At 48.5% G+C, this 14,614-nt stretch overlaps 5 protein-coding genes across 5 annotated transcripts; 3 read left to right on the top strand and 2 right to left on the bottom strand.

Moving 5' to 3' along the window:
* The first annotated feature begins 1,177 nt into the window (after window positions 1–1,177).
* BDW43DRAFT_26320 (actin-binding ADF family protein) lies at window positions 1,178–2,478 on the top strand. The gene is made up of 6 exons (XM_032040525.1): window positions 1,178–1,325; window positions 1,443–1,498; window positions 1,577–1,587; window positions 1,682–1,927; window positions 1,988–2,036; window positions 2,100–2,478. Exons 2-6 carry the CDS (start codon window positions 1,493–1,495, stop codon window positions 2,238–2,240), a joined length of 453 nt encoding a protein of 150 aa, XP_031902625.1. The 5' UTR covers window positions 1,178–1,325; window positions 1,443–1,492; the 3' UTR covers window positions 2,241–2,478.
* Window positions 2,479–2,969: 491 nt separating this feature from the next.
* On the top strand, window positions 2,970–4,336 carry BDW43DRAFT_269603 (cytochrome c oxidase subunit IV family protein). Its single transcript, XM_032041257.1, has 3 exons — window positions 2,970–3,431; window positions 3,515–3,708; window positions 3,792–4,336. The coding sequence occupies exons 1-3, from the start codon at window positions 3,122–3,124 to the stop codon at window positions 3,879–3,881; spliced, it is 594 nt and encodes a 197-aa protein (XP_031902624.1). The 5' UTR covers window positions 2,970–3,121; the 3' UTR covers window positions 3,882–4,336.
* Window positions 4,337–5,195: 859 nt separating this feature from the next.
* BDW43DRAFT_309116 (F1F0 ATP synthase subunit beta) lies at window positions 5,196–7,282 on the top strand (the record flags this gene model as incomplete). Its single annotated transcript, XM_032046649.1, has 7 exons — window positions 5,196–5,206; window positions 5,291–5,454; window positions 5,592–5,677; window positions 5,733–5,775; window positions 5,911–6,227; window positions 6,290–7,139; window positions 7,200–7,282. 7 exons carry the CDS (start codon window positions 5,196–5,198, stop codon window positions 7,280–7,282), a joined length of 1,554 nt encoding a protein of 517 aa, XP_031902623.1.
* Window positions 7,283–8,796: 1,514 nt separating this feature from the next.
* Window positions 8,797–11,785, bottom strand: BDW43DRAFT_269592 (1,4-alpha-glucan branching enzyme GLC3). The gene is made up of 8 exons (XM_032041256.1): window positions 11,563–11,785; window positions 11,378–11,502; window positions 11,175–11,274; window positions 11,007–11,119; window positions 10,258–10,949; window positions 9,868–10,203; window positions 9,177–9,807; window positions 8,797–9,101 (listed from the first exon to the last, which is right to left on the bottom strand). The coding sequence occupies exons 1-8, from the start codon at window positions 11,606–11,608 to the stop codon at window positions 9,075–9,077; spliced, it is 2,070 nt and encodes a 689-aa protein (XP_031902622.1). The 5' UTR covers window positions 11,609–11,785; the 3' UTR covers window positions 8,797–9,074.
* Window positions 11,786–12,129: 344 nt separating this feature from the next.
* Window positions 12,130–13,887, bottom strand: rhgB (putative extracellular rhamnogalacturonase; the record flags this gene model as incomplete). The annotated part of the gene is made up of 4 exons (XM_032046648.1): window positions 12,130–12,824; window positions 12,902–13,103; window positions 13,161–13,199; window positions 13,252–13,887. The coding sequence occupies 4 exons, from the start codon at window positions 13,885–13,887 to the stop codon at window positions 12,130–12,132; spliced, it is 1,572 nt and encodes a 523-aa protein (XP_031902621.1).
* Window positions 13,888–14,614: the final 727 nt, after the last annotated feature.

Here is a 14,614-nt window from a genome sequence, read left to right as displayed (position 1 = left end):
TAGCCATGCTCCTGAGACTCTCGCATACATCATTTTTCACTGATGGTTTTATCGACAACACGACACCCAATTGCTTCCGAACACGCCATGACGCAAAGGTTTGATTCTTTCACGTCTCTCCATCACAGTTGCGGACCATGCATAGGCATACTTCCGCGACCACTCGATATGTTTCCTATTCGTTCGTTCATATACCCCTTTACGGCAATGTAGATTGCTCTCCCCTTCTTCAAATACTGTTTCTTTATCGATACATAACATTTACTTCTACCCGACTGCCCTCTGCTCCGATGTAAGGTGCAGCGTGCTAACTCTAGAGGTTCGACTAATGATGAGTCGACGTTCGAAACGGCGATACCATCGAATAGGGGGCATTAGGGCTTTTTCTTCTCCTTATCATCGGGATCTTCCAGTACATACTATTGAAGTATGATTTAGTATATACCAAATTCTAGACCGTGGCTAGAACCTAGTTTTTTTCCAATCTAGTCGCTCTTACCTGGATGTCATCTTTTCCTGTAGTGCTGTCGACTTAGACAAGTATCAACTATCTGTTCGAGTACAATATAGTAATTAGAGCCGACCGTGTAGTATTTGTAGACATTGTACTGTTACGGCGAGCATGTGCAATTGTGTCTATGTAGAGGACATGCTTGCAAAATTAAAAAGCCGTAAGTGAGGGTTGTATCACTAATACTAAACATATGTGCAAACTTGGTTCGCTGGATTGAAGTCCCATGGTTGCATGTAGTAGATACGGTCCATTCAATTGGGACTTAGTCATCAAGACCCAATAACTAACTAACTAGTTATACCAAAAAATTGATAAAAAAAGAAACAAAAGTTATTCCCTGCCAACATAATTAAGATCTATTTAAGTCTCTACAATCTAGTATTGAGACAAGTTCCCCACACTACGAACGGGAATACGTGTCCGAGAATAGGCAGTCCCATGAAGAACCTTAGGGAGTACTCCGTAAACACTGGCAGTAAGTGCATACAACGGACAAACATGCTGCAGGCTGCAACCTCAGTACAGTAGCTCGGATGACATTCCAACCACATACTCATTTTTACTGCTGGAATATTCAGGGGCAAATGACTTATGACGAAAACACGGCCTGGTGGTGCGACGGATATATCACGTGACCAGACCACCCCCACCGGCGGCGCAACACCGCAAAGCACAACAACCAAATGCCCCTCTATCTCCATCCCCCATTATTATTCCTCTCTCACCCCCTCACCCGAAACTCGTCTCCGTTAGCTTCGTTTACCTCCAGACCTCCGTGGACACCTTTCGGGAGCAATCCTTTCCTTCTCTGGTAAGTAACTCAGATCGAACGGTTTTTCTCTAGCTGTAACAGGCGTTGTTCTTCATGGACGGGGAATTGCCACTAAAATCAGGGGAAAATAGCTACTGACATCGCGTGCCGGCGCAGCCAGCTTATCAACTTCGGCTTTTGTTTATTTCTATATCCACACCGCAACCATGTCGGTATGTATTATACTCCCATCTTTCATCTCTGTGGACGACTGATCTTGTGCTGACTCGATGTGCCTGGTGATCTTGTAGCTCGCATCTGGGTATGTTGATGATCGAAGCCCACATCTAAATAGAGCTTGAAAATCAGGATGAACCAGAAGTTCGGAAATGAGACTAACATCATCCGACAAATAGTGTCTCGATCACCGATGAGTGTCTCAACACATTCAATGACCTCCGTATGGGCAAGAAGCTCAAGTTTATCATCTTCAAGATCGCCGATAACAAGAAGGAGGTTGTCGTCGAGGAAGCCTCTGCGGAACCCGACTATGAGGTCTTCCGCACCAAGCTCGATGAGGCCCGCGATGCCAAGGGCAACCCAGTCCCTCGTTACGCAGCCTACGATGTCGAGTACGATCTCGGTGGTGGCGAAGGCAAGAGGTATAATTGCAGCTGTGGTGTCCTTCACGAAAGATAACTTACTAATGTGCCGCTGTATAGGAGCAAGATCGTCTTCATTTCCTGGGTTCCCAGTGACGCTTCTACTCTCGTACGCTCCTATCCCTCTCTTTCCCTCTTCTATCAAAGCCGCCGCTGACAACCCATACAATAGTGGTCCATGATCTACGCCAGCACTCGGGAGAACTTGAAGAACGCTCTTAACATCCCCACCTCCATTCACGCTGATGACAAGTCCGACATTGAGTGGAAGACTATTCTGGTCGAAGCTAGCGGCGGAAAGGCTGGTAAATAAGTAACGGCGCCGGCTGGGCCCGGGCCAGGTGAGCTTTGTGTGTGCTGGTTATTACACTGCGCCGCTCCGTTTCCAGTTCACGGAGTGTCTCGGAACGAAACAATTCAATGACATTCTCCTGCACAAATTCTAGTTCAATATGAGACCGTTACGACTTGTCTGCTTCCATAGTGACCGTATCATCGTTTTGCGCGATCGTGGCACTCTCCGTGACCGAACCTTTGGGGAGGGGGTTTCTTTTTTTTTGTCAGCGTTTACCTGTACAGAATATTGCTGCCTGGTATGGGGTGTGATTTCACAGGATCGGTGTAGAGTAGAATACACGACGTCACCCCCATCTTTAATATATCCTTTGATGTCGGTCCTTGCGTAAGACTGATAGGTCGTGTTATGATCCCGAGATTGCCCGTCAGGTGACCCAGTACGACTGATCTTGGTAGCACTGTAGAGAGAGAAAATGGGTTAATTGAGGAAAATCAAATCCACAACAATTGGGATATTCTGTAAGTTCCCTCACCAATTAGATAATTGACTATAATTTGAAGATGGCCTTGGGGGGAAAAGAAAAGCCAATTATATTGAATAGGGATGGAAGCATCAGGTGTTTTGAGTGAAGGGTGCAAAGGTCGGGACGGTCTGGGACGTGGACCAATGAGGGCGCAGGCAAAACGGACTAACCTAACCGGCCGGATACTCGACTTTCCACCTCAAACCACAGTCGAACGACGTCTTCGTTTCCCATCGCGAAGTCTCGATCACCTCCTCCGCTCCCATCCCACCTTAATTCATCCTCAAAATCGAGGAATCACATCTCTCGTTCACTGAGAGTGTATTTGATCTTCAATTGGTCTGTTTTTGTCGCGCGCACGCCCTCCCACACAATGTTCATTCAGTCTATCTCTCGGGCTGCTGCTCGCAGTTCGGCTATGCCCACCACTGCTATTCGTTCGTACCGTACTGTCTCGGGCCCAATGGCTTGCCTGAATGCCCGTCCTCAGCCTGTAAAGAAGTCTATCGCTCCCCAGCAGACCCGCGCCGCTTCCGAGCACGCCATCTCGAATCCCACACTCGCCGGTATCGAGAAGCGCTGGGAAGCTATGCCCCCTCAGGAGCAGGCTGAGCTGTGGATGCAGCTGCGGGACCGTATGAAGGTTGACTGGCACCAGATGACTCTCCAAGAGAAGAAGGCCGGTATGCTTTACCTCCCCACACAATCCCCGCTGCTCCCGATCGATCAGAATTTTGCTGATGAGCTTTCCTCCCCCGCATTCTAGCCTACTGGATTGCCTTTGGTCCTCATGGCCCTCGCGCACAGGCTCCTAAGGGAGAGGGTCTCCGAATTTTCGCCAAGGTCGTCCAGCTCACTGCCGTCTCCGTCGCCCTGTTCTACGCCATCCACTACTTCGCTAAGCCCCAGCCTAAGACCATGAGCAAGGAGTGGCAGGAGGCCTCCAACGAATACGCTAAGGTATGTGGAGATTACTCCCACTTGAGATCCCTCAGTCTGCAGTAGCTCTGAAAAATGGATACTGACGACAATTGTCACTACAGGCCGAGAAGATCAACCCTATCTATGGTGTCAGCGCCGAGGGTTACGAAGGCAAGGGCTTCGTTCAGAGCCCTCCTGCTGAGAAGTCATAGATTGTAGGCCGGTGACCCGGGCGGACCAGGTATAGCAATTGGACAAGCTGGATAGGATGTGCTGGGTATCTAATGGATACCTATCGCCGTCCACCTTCCGTTTTCTGATGCCGCCGGTTCTGTGCCTATCTTTGCGTGCGCACTTCCCTTCGCCTCTGTCTTATTTGTTTCGCCCAATGTCAGCCCAAAAGACTTGTATCTCGTACTGTGCCATAATCAATGTATCTCCTTTGTAGCCATAGAATCTATCGTTGTGAGTGGTAGTAACCATCTATCAAAAATCTGTGGATGTCGGGTATAGATATATAATTTTTTATGTAGATAGCGATGATCATTTCCCTAAGGACTACTGGAATTTCTTCGCCCGGAGAATGGTTGGTATTACAATTGTCGACTGTGATGTTTACGCCGGAGTTACATGACGGTTGTTGGAGAGGTGCTTATATTATGTATGCAAACGCTTGTGATCTTTACAGTACCCGCGGCAATAAATTAGCTCCTTTCTTTTTTTCTTCTCCTTTTATTACCGTAATCTTTTGCAATCACTTCTTCAGGTCATAGCAAAATGTTATTGTATGTATTTCAAAGAAGCATTTTACTCGTGGTTGTGGAATGTCCATCAAGCCCCGGAGTAAATTAGTTAACTTGCTTGATGGAGAATCACGGGAACACGTCAGAATTTTTTTTTTCCCTTATGCTGGCGTTCGTCCGAAATAGGAGTATCACTCCTTACGGTGTAAGGCCGCATGTGGGTTTCAAGACATAAAACTGTCACAGTTGGGTCTATACCCATTATGAAGTGTTTATTTATTCACCGTATTGATTTGAGCCGCATATAGTCATGCTCTTGACTAGTCACGGCTCTACTGGATAGTGTGCTGGACAGATGGCATTTTTGATGGGGTTCATTACTCCCTTGTATCCGAAGACTGCCAAGAAGCTCCTCATTTTGTGTGTAAATTTCCATGACAACCAACGGGAAACAGATCCGTCCACGGGTTGTATTGGCGTAGACAAGACGTATACAATTTATCCATCAGATTAAAATATTGGAGGGATTATACTAGGTGTTACAAGAGAACAATCGCCTAGCAACCATGAAGCTGATGCAGCTCTTTTCCATGTTTTCTGCGCGTTGCTCGGTACATCACGGGATCGTCGGCAAAACCGCCCCGGAAAGGCTAAGACCGGACACAGTCGCCCGTGTCCACCTCAACCTCAACCTCTTCCCTTCCCTCCCTCTTTCTTCCCTCTCCCCATCTTCTCGTCCCTTTGACCTCATCTATCCCCATTTCGCTCTTAAACACTATCATAATGTTCAAGAGGTGTGTTACGCCACCAAATATTGCCTTGTCGGCCCTTTGACTTTTTCCCCCCCGCTTGCTAACAGCTGTTTTTCCCTTTCACAGCGGTCTTGCCCGGACCTTCGGGAGGGCTGCTTTTGCCCGGCCGACCCCCGTCGCCCGTCGCATTCCCTCCAAGATCAATGGCCTCCCTTCCCTTACCAGACTGGCCAGCACTGAGACCGCTGCTGCCGGCAAGATTCACCAGGTCATTGGTGCCGTCGTCGACGGTATGTTCGCGGCTCCCGACGGAAACCCTACCACCCGGCTACGCGAAAATCTTTTCCTGGCCTCAATTCCATCTCAAAAATCATCAACAACGACCCAATGACTGTTTCAAAATACGATATCTAACTTTCGATTACAGTGAAGTTCGAGGGCGATAAGCTCCCTGCCATTCTTAACGCCATTGAGACCGAGAACAATGGCCAGAAGCTCGTCCTTGAGGTTTCTGTAGGTACCCGAGGAGCTCGAATGACATCAAGTCAAAGTAGCTAACCGAAACTAGCAACACTTGGGTGAGAACGTCGTCCGTACTATTGCTATGGATGGTAAGTCACACTTTTACTTCTATTATCCTAGGAAGTGCCGGCGTGGGCGTCGATATATTCTCGTCCTGTCTTCACCGCTCTCCTATACGCGGCCACGACGAATCCGGCATTGTGGCTGACATTTTACTCTTTCAGGTACCGAGGGTTTGACTCGTGGTGCCGCTGCCCGCGATACTGGTGCTCCCATCACTATCCCCGTCGGCCCTGCCACCCTGGGCCGTATCATCAACGTCACTGGTGACCCCATTGACGAGCGTGGTCCTATCAAGGCCACCAAGTTCGCCCCCATCCACGCTGAGGCCCCTGAGTTCGTTGAGCAGTCGACCGAGGCTGAGATTCTCGTCACTGGTATCAAGGTCGTCGACCTGCTTGCCCCCTACGCCCGTGGTGGTAAGATTGGTCTCTTCGGTGGTGCCGGTGTCGGTAAGACCGTCTTCATCCAGGAGTTGATTGTATGTATATCCACAGCTAAAAGCTTCTCACTCTCCACTCCGTTCTAACCCTTCCTTCACAGAACAACATTGCCAAGGCTCACGGTGGTTACTCCGTCTTCACTGGTGTCGGTGAGCGTACCCGTGAGGGTAACGATCTGTACCACGAAATGCAGGAGACCGGTGTCATTCAGCTCGATGGCGAATCCAAGGTGTCTCTCGTCTTCGGTCAGATGAACGAGCCCCCGGGTGCCCGTGCCCGTGTCGCCCTTACCGGTCTGACCATTGCCGAGTACTTCCGTGACGAGGAGGGTCAGGATGTGCTGCTCTTCATTGACAACATTTTCCGTTTCACCCAGGCCGGTTCTGAGGTGTCTGCCCTTCTGGGTCGTATCCCCTCTGCTGTCGGTTACCAGCCCACTCTGGCCGTCGACATGGGTGGTATGCAGGAGCGTATCACTACCACCACCAAGGGTTCCATTACCTCCGTCCAGGCCGTCTACGTCCCTGCTGACGATTTGACTGATCCTGCCCCCGCCACCACCTTCGCTCACTTGGACGCCACCACTGTCTTGTCTCGTGGTATCTCCGAGTTGGGTATCTACCCTGCTGTCGATCCTCTTGACTCCAAGTCTCGTATGCTCGACGCCCGTATTGTCGGCCAGGAGCACTACGACACAGCCACCCGTGTCCAGCAGATGCTCCAGGAGTACAAGTCCCTCCAGGATATCATTGCCATTTTGGGTATGGATGAACTGTCTGAGGCTGACAAGCTTACTGTCGAGCGTGCTCGTAAGCTTCAGCGTTTCCTGAGCCAGCCTTTCACCGTCGCCCAGGTCTTCACTGGTATCGAGGGTAAGCTGGTCGACCTCAAGGACACCATCCGCTCCTTCAAGGCCATCATTAACGGAGAGGGTGATGACCTTCCTGAGGGTAAGTTCTATTGATATCTACCATAACTTTTGTGGAATCGTGCTAATCCATGTCTTACAGCTGCTTTCTACATGGTTGGTGACCTCGAGTCTGCCCGTGCCAAGGGTGAGAAGCTCCTGGCCGAGCTCGAGAACAAGGCCTAAATGTAATATTGTTTTTAAGCGCCCTTTACTTTTTTCGTTAGACATGGAATTCCTTTCTTCAGTTTACCGTTTCCTGTCGATACGTGTACAGTATTCGAATTGAGAAAAGGGAGTTGAACGAAAGGCTTATCCTCCCTGTTCAGAAGGAAAAAGGAAGGGAGCACTATTACACCCACCTTAAAAGTCTGGATTAATCGTCTGGACTTGTGTTACACTACGTGCTCATGTAAGTAAGTTAAAACGACCACATTCAGCCTGATACCCTCGGGGCTGGGACAATTGTATTCATTTCTTTTGTTGGACAAGACCTGCCTTCCTTTTCCGTAAAGCTTGTAGATCTATACTGCCGTAGTTATGTTCACCTTGCCTGCTATGTCAAAGAGTCTTTGTTTCGGCCCTTAGCGATTTATGCAGTATCGATAGTAAGCACTTGAAGCTGTCTGTATGTCTAATAAGTATTAACCATATAACAAGACATGACCGATCGCCAATCGGTGTCCAGTAGATGAGATATGATGACAATCGTGAAGTTCTAGACTACGTAGGAGTCTTCTCAGCCGGTTATTCAACTATATAATATCGACGGTGATTCCAATACATTCTCAGAGGCGAGGCCCCTGGGTCATTGTATTATACTCCTCGACAAAAGAACAGTAATATCGAGACTGGAAAGTAACTGTAAGTCGGGCGTTTGCCTTTACTCCCTCGTGGTTGATTTTGATCACCCAGTTTCTCATAGTGGAACATGCAGGTCTTGGAAGAAGATTGATTCCCTGGAACCCATCCAGTATCGAGCATGTTCTAGCAGGATATTAAGAAGGATTACATGGTACTACATACACATACATATATATAATAGTTATGTCGCAGCTCCTCCAAGCTTTTAGACTTAGCATTGGGCCTTCCTTTTTTTGGTGGATGCTGGAGTGTTGAGAAAGCGAGCATCTATATCTATGTCTGCTGTGTTGTGTCTGTGTCGTGTTGGAGAATGTTCGTGGCTATAACTTCGATTCATAAAATGTGCTCCTTCTCTAGTAGCGTCTTATCGTTACTGGCTGTTACATACTACTCGTGTATTGTCACACCTTGAGTTACAGCATAGCGGAGTAAGAATGTTGGCCAGATCGATGTCTACAAAGAGAAGCAGACTAGCGCTGATGGCCATATTGCGCGGAGGATAGCGGAGCGCTGAAGGCAGACTCCTGATATAACCATGCTTTTAAAGATCTACGGAGTGCTCTGTGTTGGGACTTTGGGTGAGGTTGTGACCTTAGTAAATGGGATATGTATTGCTGTGATGTGGATGGGGGTTTTTTAAGATATTGGAACAGGCTTTGGCTTGTGTGTTGCTTTGTCGCGTTCTGGGTGTATCTCTAGTTCTGGGGTTAGATTGTTTATGTTATTTATTCTGTGTCGATTCCGGCTGCTCGGTAGAACGGGGGGTAAAGAACACTTGTTGGCCTAAGGGCTTATAGTTGATAGGATGGAGGAAGTTAAGGCTGTGGAGGAGGTATCTGGTACATATGCGATGGGTGATGATCCTCTATTTACAGTTCGATTGACATTATAAGTTTCCTGATACGAAGGATTAGTATTGTAATGCCCAAGTCTTGGAGATGACTATATAAGGACTGAGTTCTAAAGACTGATTTCTAAGGACAGGCAAATGATCTTAATCAAGAACTATGAAGCTAGGAAGAGACAGGCGAGCAACTGCTGTTGTGGATGGTAGCTTTACTAGATTTACTAGAGCGAAAGGTGTACTCGCAAATGCCCCAAAGATACAGGGGTATTACAGTGTTTCCTCTAATGCTAGGACCTGTGATGAGAAACAATTAGTATGCGCGGTCCTTTCTCTAGGGAACTTCTGTGTCAGGAGTGGGACGAATCTTACCAGCGCGGTCCTGGTGGGGATGTAGACTTGAAGAAAGTTACTCCGGCCATTCCATGCGAAATCAGTAGTGAAGAATCGAGTCTCCTTAATATTGCGCTTTAGCCCACCGAATGCTGGATCATCGGTGTCGAGTACAATACGGTACGTGCCTGCCTTCTCGACACCAACGCGGTAATCGGTGAAGCTGTTGGTTGGGTGAAAGTTGAAAATCCAAAGAAGCCCTGCACGCTCAAAGACGAGAACTTTGTCGGTTTCATTCTTGAGGCTGATGTATGCCTGTGGTGAATGCAACCAACCATATTTCTCCTCGGTCAATTGAACGGCGCGGTCAAATTCGTTGAGGAATTTGTATCGCAGGAGATGGTCCTCGGTTAGGTTCAGCTGGCGTCGTGCATACCAGAAGGAGTTGTTATTTCCTTCTCGGGGGAAGTCGAGCCACTCTGGGTGACCGAACTCGTTGCCTTCAAAGTTGAGGTAACCCTCACCTCCGAGACTATGGGTGACTAGTCGGATCATCTTGTGCAAGGCCATGCCTCGTTCGATGACAGGGGTGAACTCGGTTAGGACGGACATATGAGTGTACATTTCTTTATCGCATAGCCACATCATGAGTGTTTTGTCACCCACAAGCCTTGACAAGAAATCAGAAAACGAAGCTTGGTAGGATGTGTTTGTGGGTTGGTACACTTACGCTTGATCGTGGCTTTCTGCGTAGGCGATCGTCTTCTCGCCATGGCGCCTGTTTGTCAATGTGAAGGACAAGTTTCCTATGTCCCACTCATCGTCTTCCTTCTCTTTCAAGAGCTTGATGTACATGTCTGGGATGGCCATGGCAAGGCGGTAGTCAAAGCCTACGCCGCCGATGGAGTGCGGTAGACAGAGGGCTGGCATCCCAGAGACATCTTCCGCCACTGTAATACAATCGGGATAGAGGTTATGCAGCATTTCGTTGGCGAGTGCCAGATACATCACACCTTCTTCGTCAACAGAAGAACCGAAGTACTCATGGTATCCTCCAGAAAAGCCCCTGCATACTTTTAGTCAAAATTGGGTAGCATTGGTGAGACGGTCGGGTACTTACGTTCCGATTCCATGATGAGTGTAAAGCATACTTGTGACACCATCAAAGCGGAAACCGTCAAAGCCATACTCGTCCATCCAAAAGCGCAAGTTGCTTAGAAGAAAGCGCAGAACTTCATGATTACCGTAGTTAAACAATCGACTGTCCCACAGCTCATGTCGACCTTTTCCACCACCATGGAAGTACAGGTGGTCCGTGCCGTCAAACATGTTCAATCCGTCAAGCACGTTCTTTGATGCATGACTGTGAACAACATCGAGAAGCACTACAAGACCCATACTGTGGGCCGTGTCAACGAGCTCCTTCAAATCTTCAGGTGTACCGTAGCGGCTGCTCGCTGCGAAGAAGTTATTGACCTGGTATCCGAAGCTGGCGTAGTAGGCATGCTCCATGATGGCCATTAACTGAATTGCATTATAGCCCAGATATTTGATTCGAGGGAGCATGTTAGCAGTGAACTCTTTGTATGTCGCAACCTTGGTTTCGGGAGATGAAATTCCCACATGGGCCTCATAAATCCGAAGACTTTCAGGCTTCTTCGGGTGAGTATGCTGGAACTTATACTGTTTCTCGATGGGTGGATTCCAGAAGACCGACTCATATGTTGGTGACACATCCAGATCTTGCACCACACGTTTGATCCACGCGGGGATTCGATAGATTCGCTCTCCGCTGGGGGTTACCATAGTTATCTGGACAATATAAGTTATATTGAACAACACCACAAGGCTCAGTATTTGGATGTATACCTTGATCTTGCTACCATGGGGGATAGCCGGAGCACCATCTTTTGCTGGCACTGTAATCTCCCAGACGCCAAAATCGTTCTTCGCCATTGGGTGGGTCGTAACATCCCAGTTGTCTGTCAATCTCAGCATTGCTTCCTCGAATGGGACCCTCCACGTAGCTAGACATACTGAAGTCTCCAACTAGTTGCGCCTCCACGGCATTTGGAGCCCATTCTCTATAGACAATCTCACCGTTGGGTTGAACGTTGAGACCGAACCTCTCGTAACCCTAAAAGGCGATTGAAGTCAACATACATGGCCAGTACGGATAGGTCTAGTAAGAATCGCAACCCTCCTAGACTAAAGCAAGCAAGGATCAATTGATATGTTACCTTGCTAAATTTCTCCAGGCCTCCTTCCGCCTCATTGATGGTCTTGACCCAACCTTCGATGAAATTGAACCTCTGCTTTAGAACTTCCCGAAAGGGTTCTAGCCAAGGGTCCAGCTGTATAACACCTAGAAAAATCTCAGCGATAAAGTGGAATTGAGGAAGCTACCCATCACTGGAGGACTGACCTGTACCGTCTGGTGGGGAGCTACCCGCAGCTTGAGAAGATGCCATTTCCGGCAGCTGACAGGAACTGATAAGGCCCAATCAGGTACAAAACCTTATTACTGAGGGTCGTGAAGACAAAGTGAAATCAATTCGAGCTCACACCACAAATAATCGTAACCACGGAGTATTTAATAATTGGGGAGAATGGGAGAAGAGGTGAGGACGGAGGAAAGCTGATGTCCTGATGCGGGGGTTGTTTGCTGAGAGGCCAAAGCTCTCCCGTGACATCACCGTGAAATTAAATCCCTGCATTTGTTTGCTTCTCTTGTTTGTCGACCACTTCACAATTCCCTCTTCTTCAACCCTTCTATTCGATCGTATGCGATGTCTTACTTAATCCCCGAGATAAGTGAGTTTTATTATGTTGGACTAGTCTAACTGAGCTCGCAAGTAATCAAATGGGAAAAAAGGCATAGGGATTCCATGTCCAACCATGTCCGAAGGAGAAAATAACTGATTATATTGACAAAGGTGCCATCTAATTATACAGACTAAGAATTGAATGCCTATCCTTGCACTAATCTTGCTTAGTGATGGCTATGACGCCGATGGTGATGGTGGCTAGCACTGGGAGGACCCGTAGGTGCTGACATGTCATTTCCGAATGGGCAAGCACCCAGCTCAGTGGCGACAGCAGGAACTGGGCTGCTGGTGGGCGTCTCTCGCTCAGCTGTGGTAGAAGTTGCCTCCTCAGCTACCGTTGTCGGCTCCGAGGAAGCCACAACAGCCCGGACCTTTGCAGCCCCTGAGCCGCTGTTGGCCATCAAAGCACTGTACGGGGTCGCTCCAGGGTAGAAGGTGGTAGGGATAGTCGGGATCGGTATAGAGGCTGTAATGCCAAAGTCCGTCTTGAGGTCGGAAGTCATGGTGGCTGCCGAATAGCCAGATGGGGCACTGGAGACGGTGCTCGTGGTCGCTGCATAGACAGTATAGCTAGAGCCGGACTTGAGGCAGAATCCAGAGCCATAAGCATTACGGCAAGAGTACCACTGTCTTGGCCTAGAGCTGTCCTCAGTCCACATGGCAAAGTCCTCAATGGTGATGTCGTAGCAAGGGGCACTATCCGGGCAGACAATTTTGATAGGTCCTCTGTTAGCGCCATTCGCCTCGGTACCCTTCCAGTTTCGGACAGTGACATTGCTCAGTTCGACACCCTCTCCTCCCTGAGAGTGCATGCTGGTCCAGTAACTATCAATATCGAATGAGTAGGCATTACCATGGCCTGATGAACGGAGTACAGGATTAGCATCAAATGCCCAACAAACTCGCTATTTGTCTTGTTTGAGTGCCTGTACTCACCGATGAAGTTCTCAAATAGCAGGTTCTTCGCGGAGCCACTACCACCGTTACTCTTGATGAACATCATGTTGTTCGAATTCCAGGTGTAAATGTTCCGGTAGGTGATATCACTGATGTCAGTATCCTTCCCAAGAGAGCCCATGCCGCATCCACCGCTCCGATTACAGTAGATGTTCTCAATCAGGATGTTCTTAGAAGGGCTCTGCAGATATGTTAGAAGCTATATCGTGGTGGAAAGAGGGTTGTGGTGATTGCATACCTTAACTGTGATACATTCGTCTTTGTTGGTTACCTCAACCTATTGGCATGTTAGCTCATGAAGGTCCCTTGAACTATTTTGGTCCGCTCACATCATGGATCCAGATGTTCGTCGACCACACATCAACGCCATCCAAGCCGCCATGGTTACCACCGCGCACTGCCATGTTGTACACTTCGCCGTTGGTGGTAGTGTCCAGGGAGAAGTGGAAAGTAGGCGCATCAACAAGAATGATATCATGAACCGAGAAATCTGTAACGTCCCAAAGTCGCAAAAGACGAGGTCCACTCCATTTGTTGTCTTTGTGGAACTCATATCCCAAGCCCTGCATGGCACCCGACGATGTGCTACTGAAGAGCTCAAAGTCGCTAGTATGTTCGACCATGATCATGTTTCCGCCATCCGTACCAGTACGGTAAATGGTTCCGTCGAGCTGCAGGGCCCATGCTTTGCCATTAGCTAGCTTGACCCAGGTTTTCATCGCATAATCTCCCGATGGAATTTTAACCAGACCACCCGACTTGCAATCGGCGAACGCCGATGCTAGAGGGGGTCCGAGATCGGTTGACTTATCCGCCTTTGCTCCATAGTCGAGAACATTGCAAGTCTTCGTGGCGGCTTTGGTGGAAGCCGAGGTCAACGGTCCCACAGATCCAGAAAGGCTGGCCACCGCAAGGGTCGGTACCAGGCTCACGAGGGAGAACAGCGACAATGTATTGATCCGCATCTTGTTGAATGGGATCGGAAGAGAATTAAATGAGCGTGTTGGTTAAAACAAAAAGAAGGGCAGAAACGCGTGGGCGAGAAGGTCTCTTAAGTAGAACTAGACTCTGTTCTCGACCTGAATCACTTCCCTTGAGATATGGCGCCAGCATCTATTAGCCCTAGCTTCAAACAACCTTGGGCTACTGTACTCTCCCAGGTCTGAGCGACAATCTGTCAAGTCACCGGAGCTTCTAGAACCAGACTTTTGTCTGAATCAGATAAATTAGGTGGCGCGCTAGGAGCAACAATGCATGCCAATGTGTATTAAGAAATCATGGCGTGCTTTCGACGATTGAGCCAAGCACGAGCACTCCATACTGTGTTTCGCATCGCATATCGCCCGCTGCCCCCGTTCTGCATTACACCAACTCTGACGTCCACAGAGCTCTGCAGAGCTGCTCGATGATGTACGCACAATATTCTGTCCTTCATGGCAATTTCGATGCCTTTGCCGGTTGAGGCGGAATGACTCTCAAAAGAAGTGGACCCGAGGTCAAGATGAAACGCTCTAAAAGCACCGCTTTCGGAGAATAGCCGACACCGAAAGAACAATTTTGTGCAGCAAAAATCAGGAGACAAGCAACTCCAACTGAAGTTAGAGGGCAAGTATAAATGAAAATCTGAAGTTAAATTAATAGCTCATTGACTAGGTCAGTGATCTGGCCAAGGGCCACAGAGATCTGTTGCGA

The sequence above is a fragment of the Aspergillus alliaceus genome, assembly GCF_009176365.1.
Source record: "Aspergillus alliaceus strain CBS 536.65 unplaced genomic scaffold BDW43scaffold_11, whole genome shotgun sequence".
NCBI lineage: Eukaryota > Fungi > Ascomycota > Eurotiomycetes > Eurotiales > Aspergillaceae > Aspergillus > Aspergillus alliaceus.
Note: the sequence above shows the minus strand (reverse complement) of the source record. Positions and strands in the feature narration are given on the sequence as shown.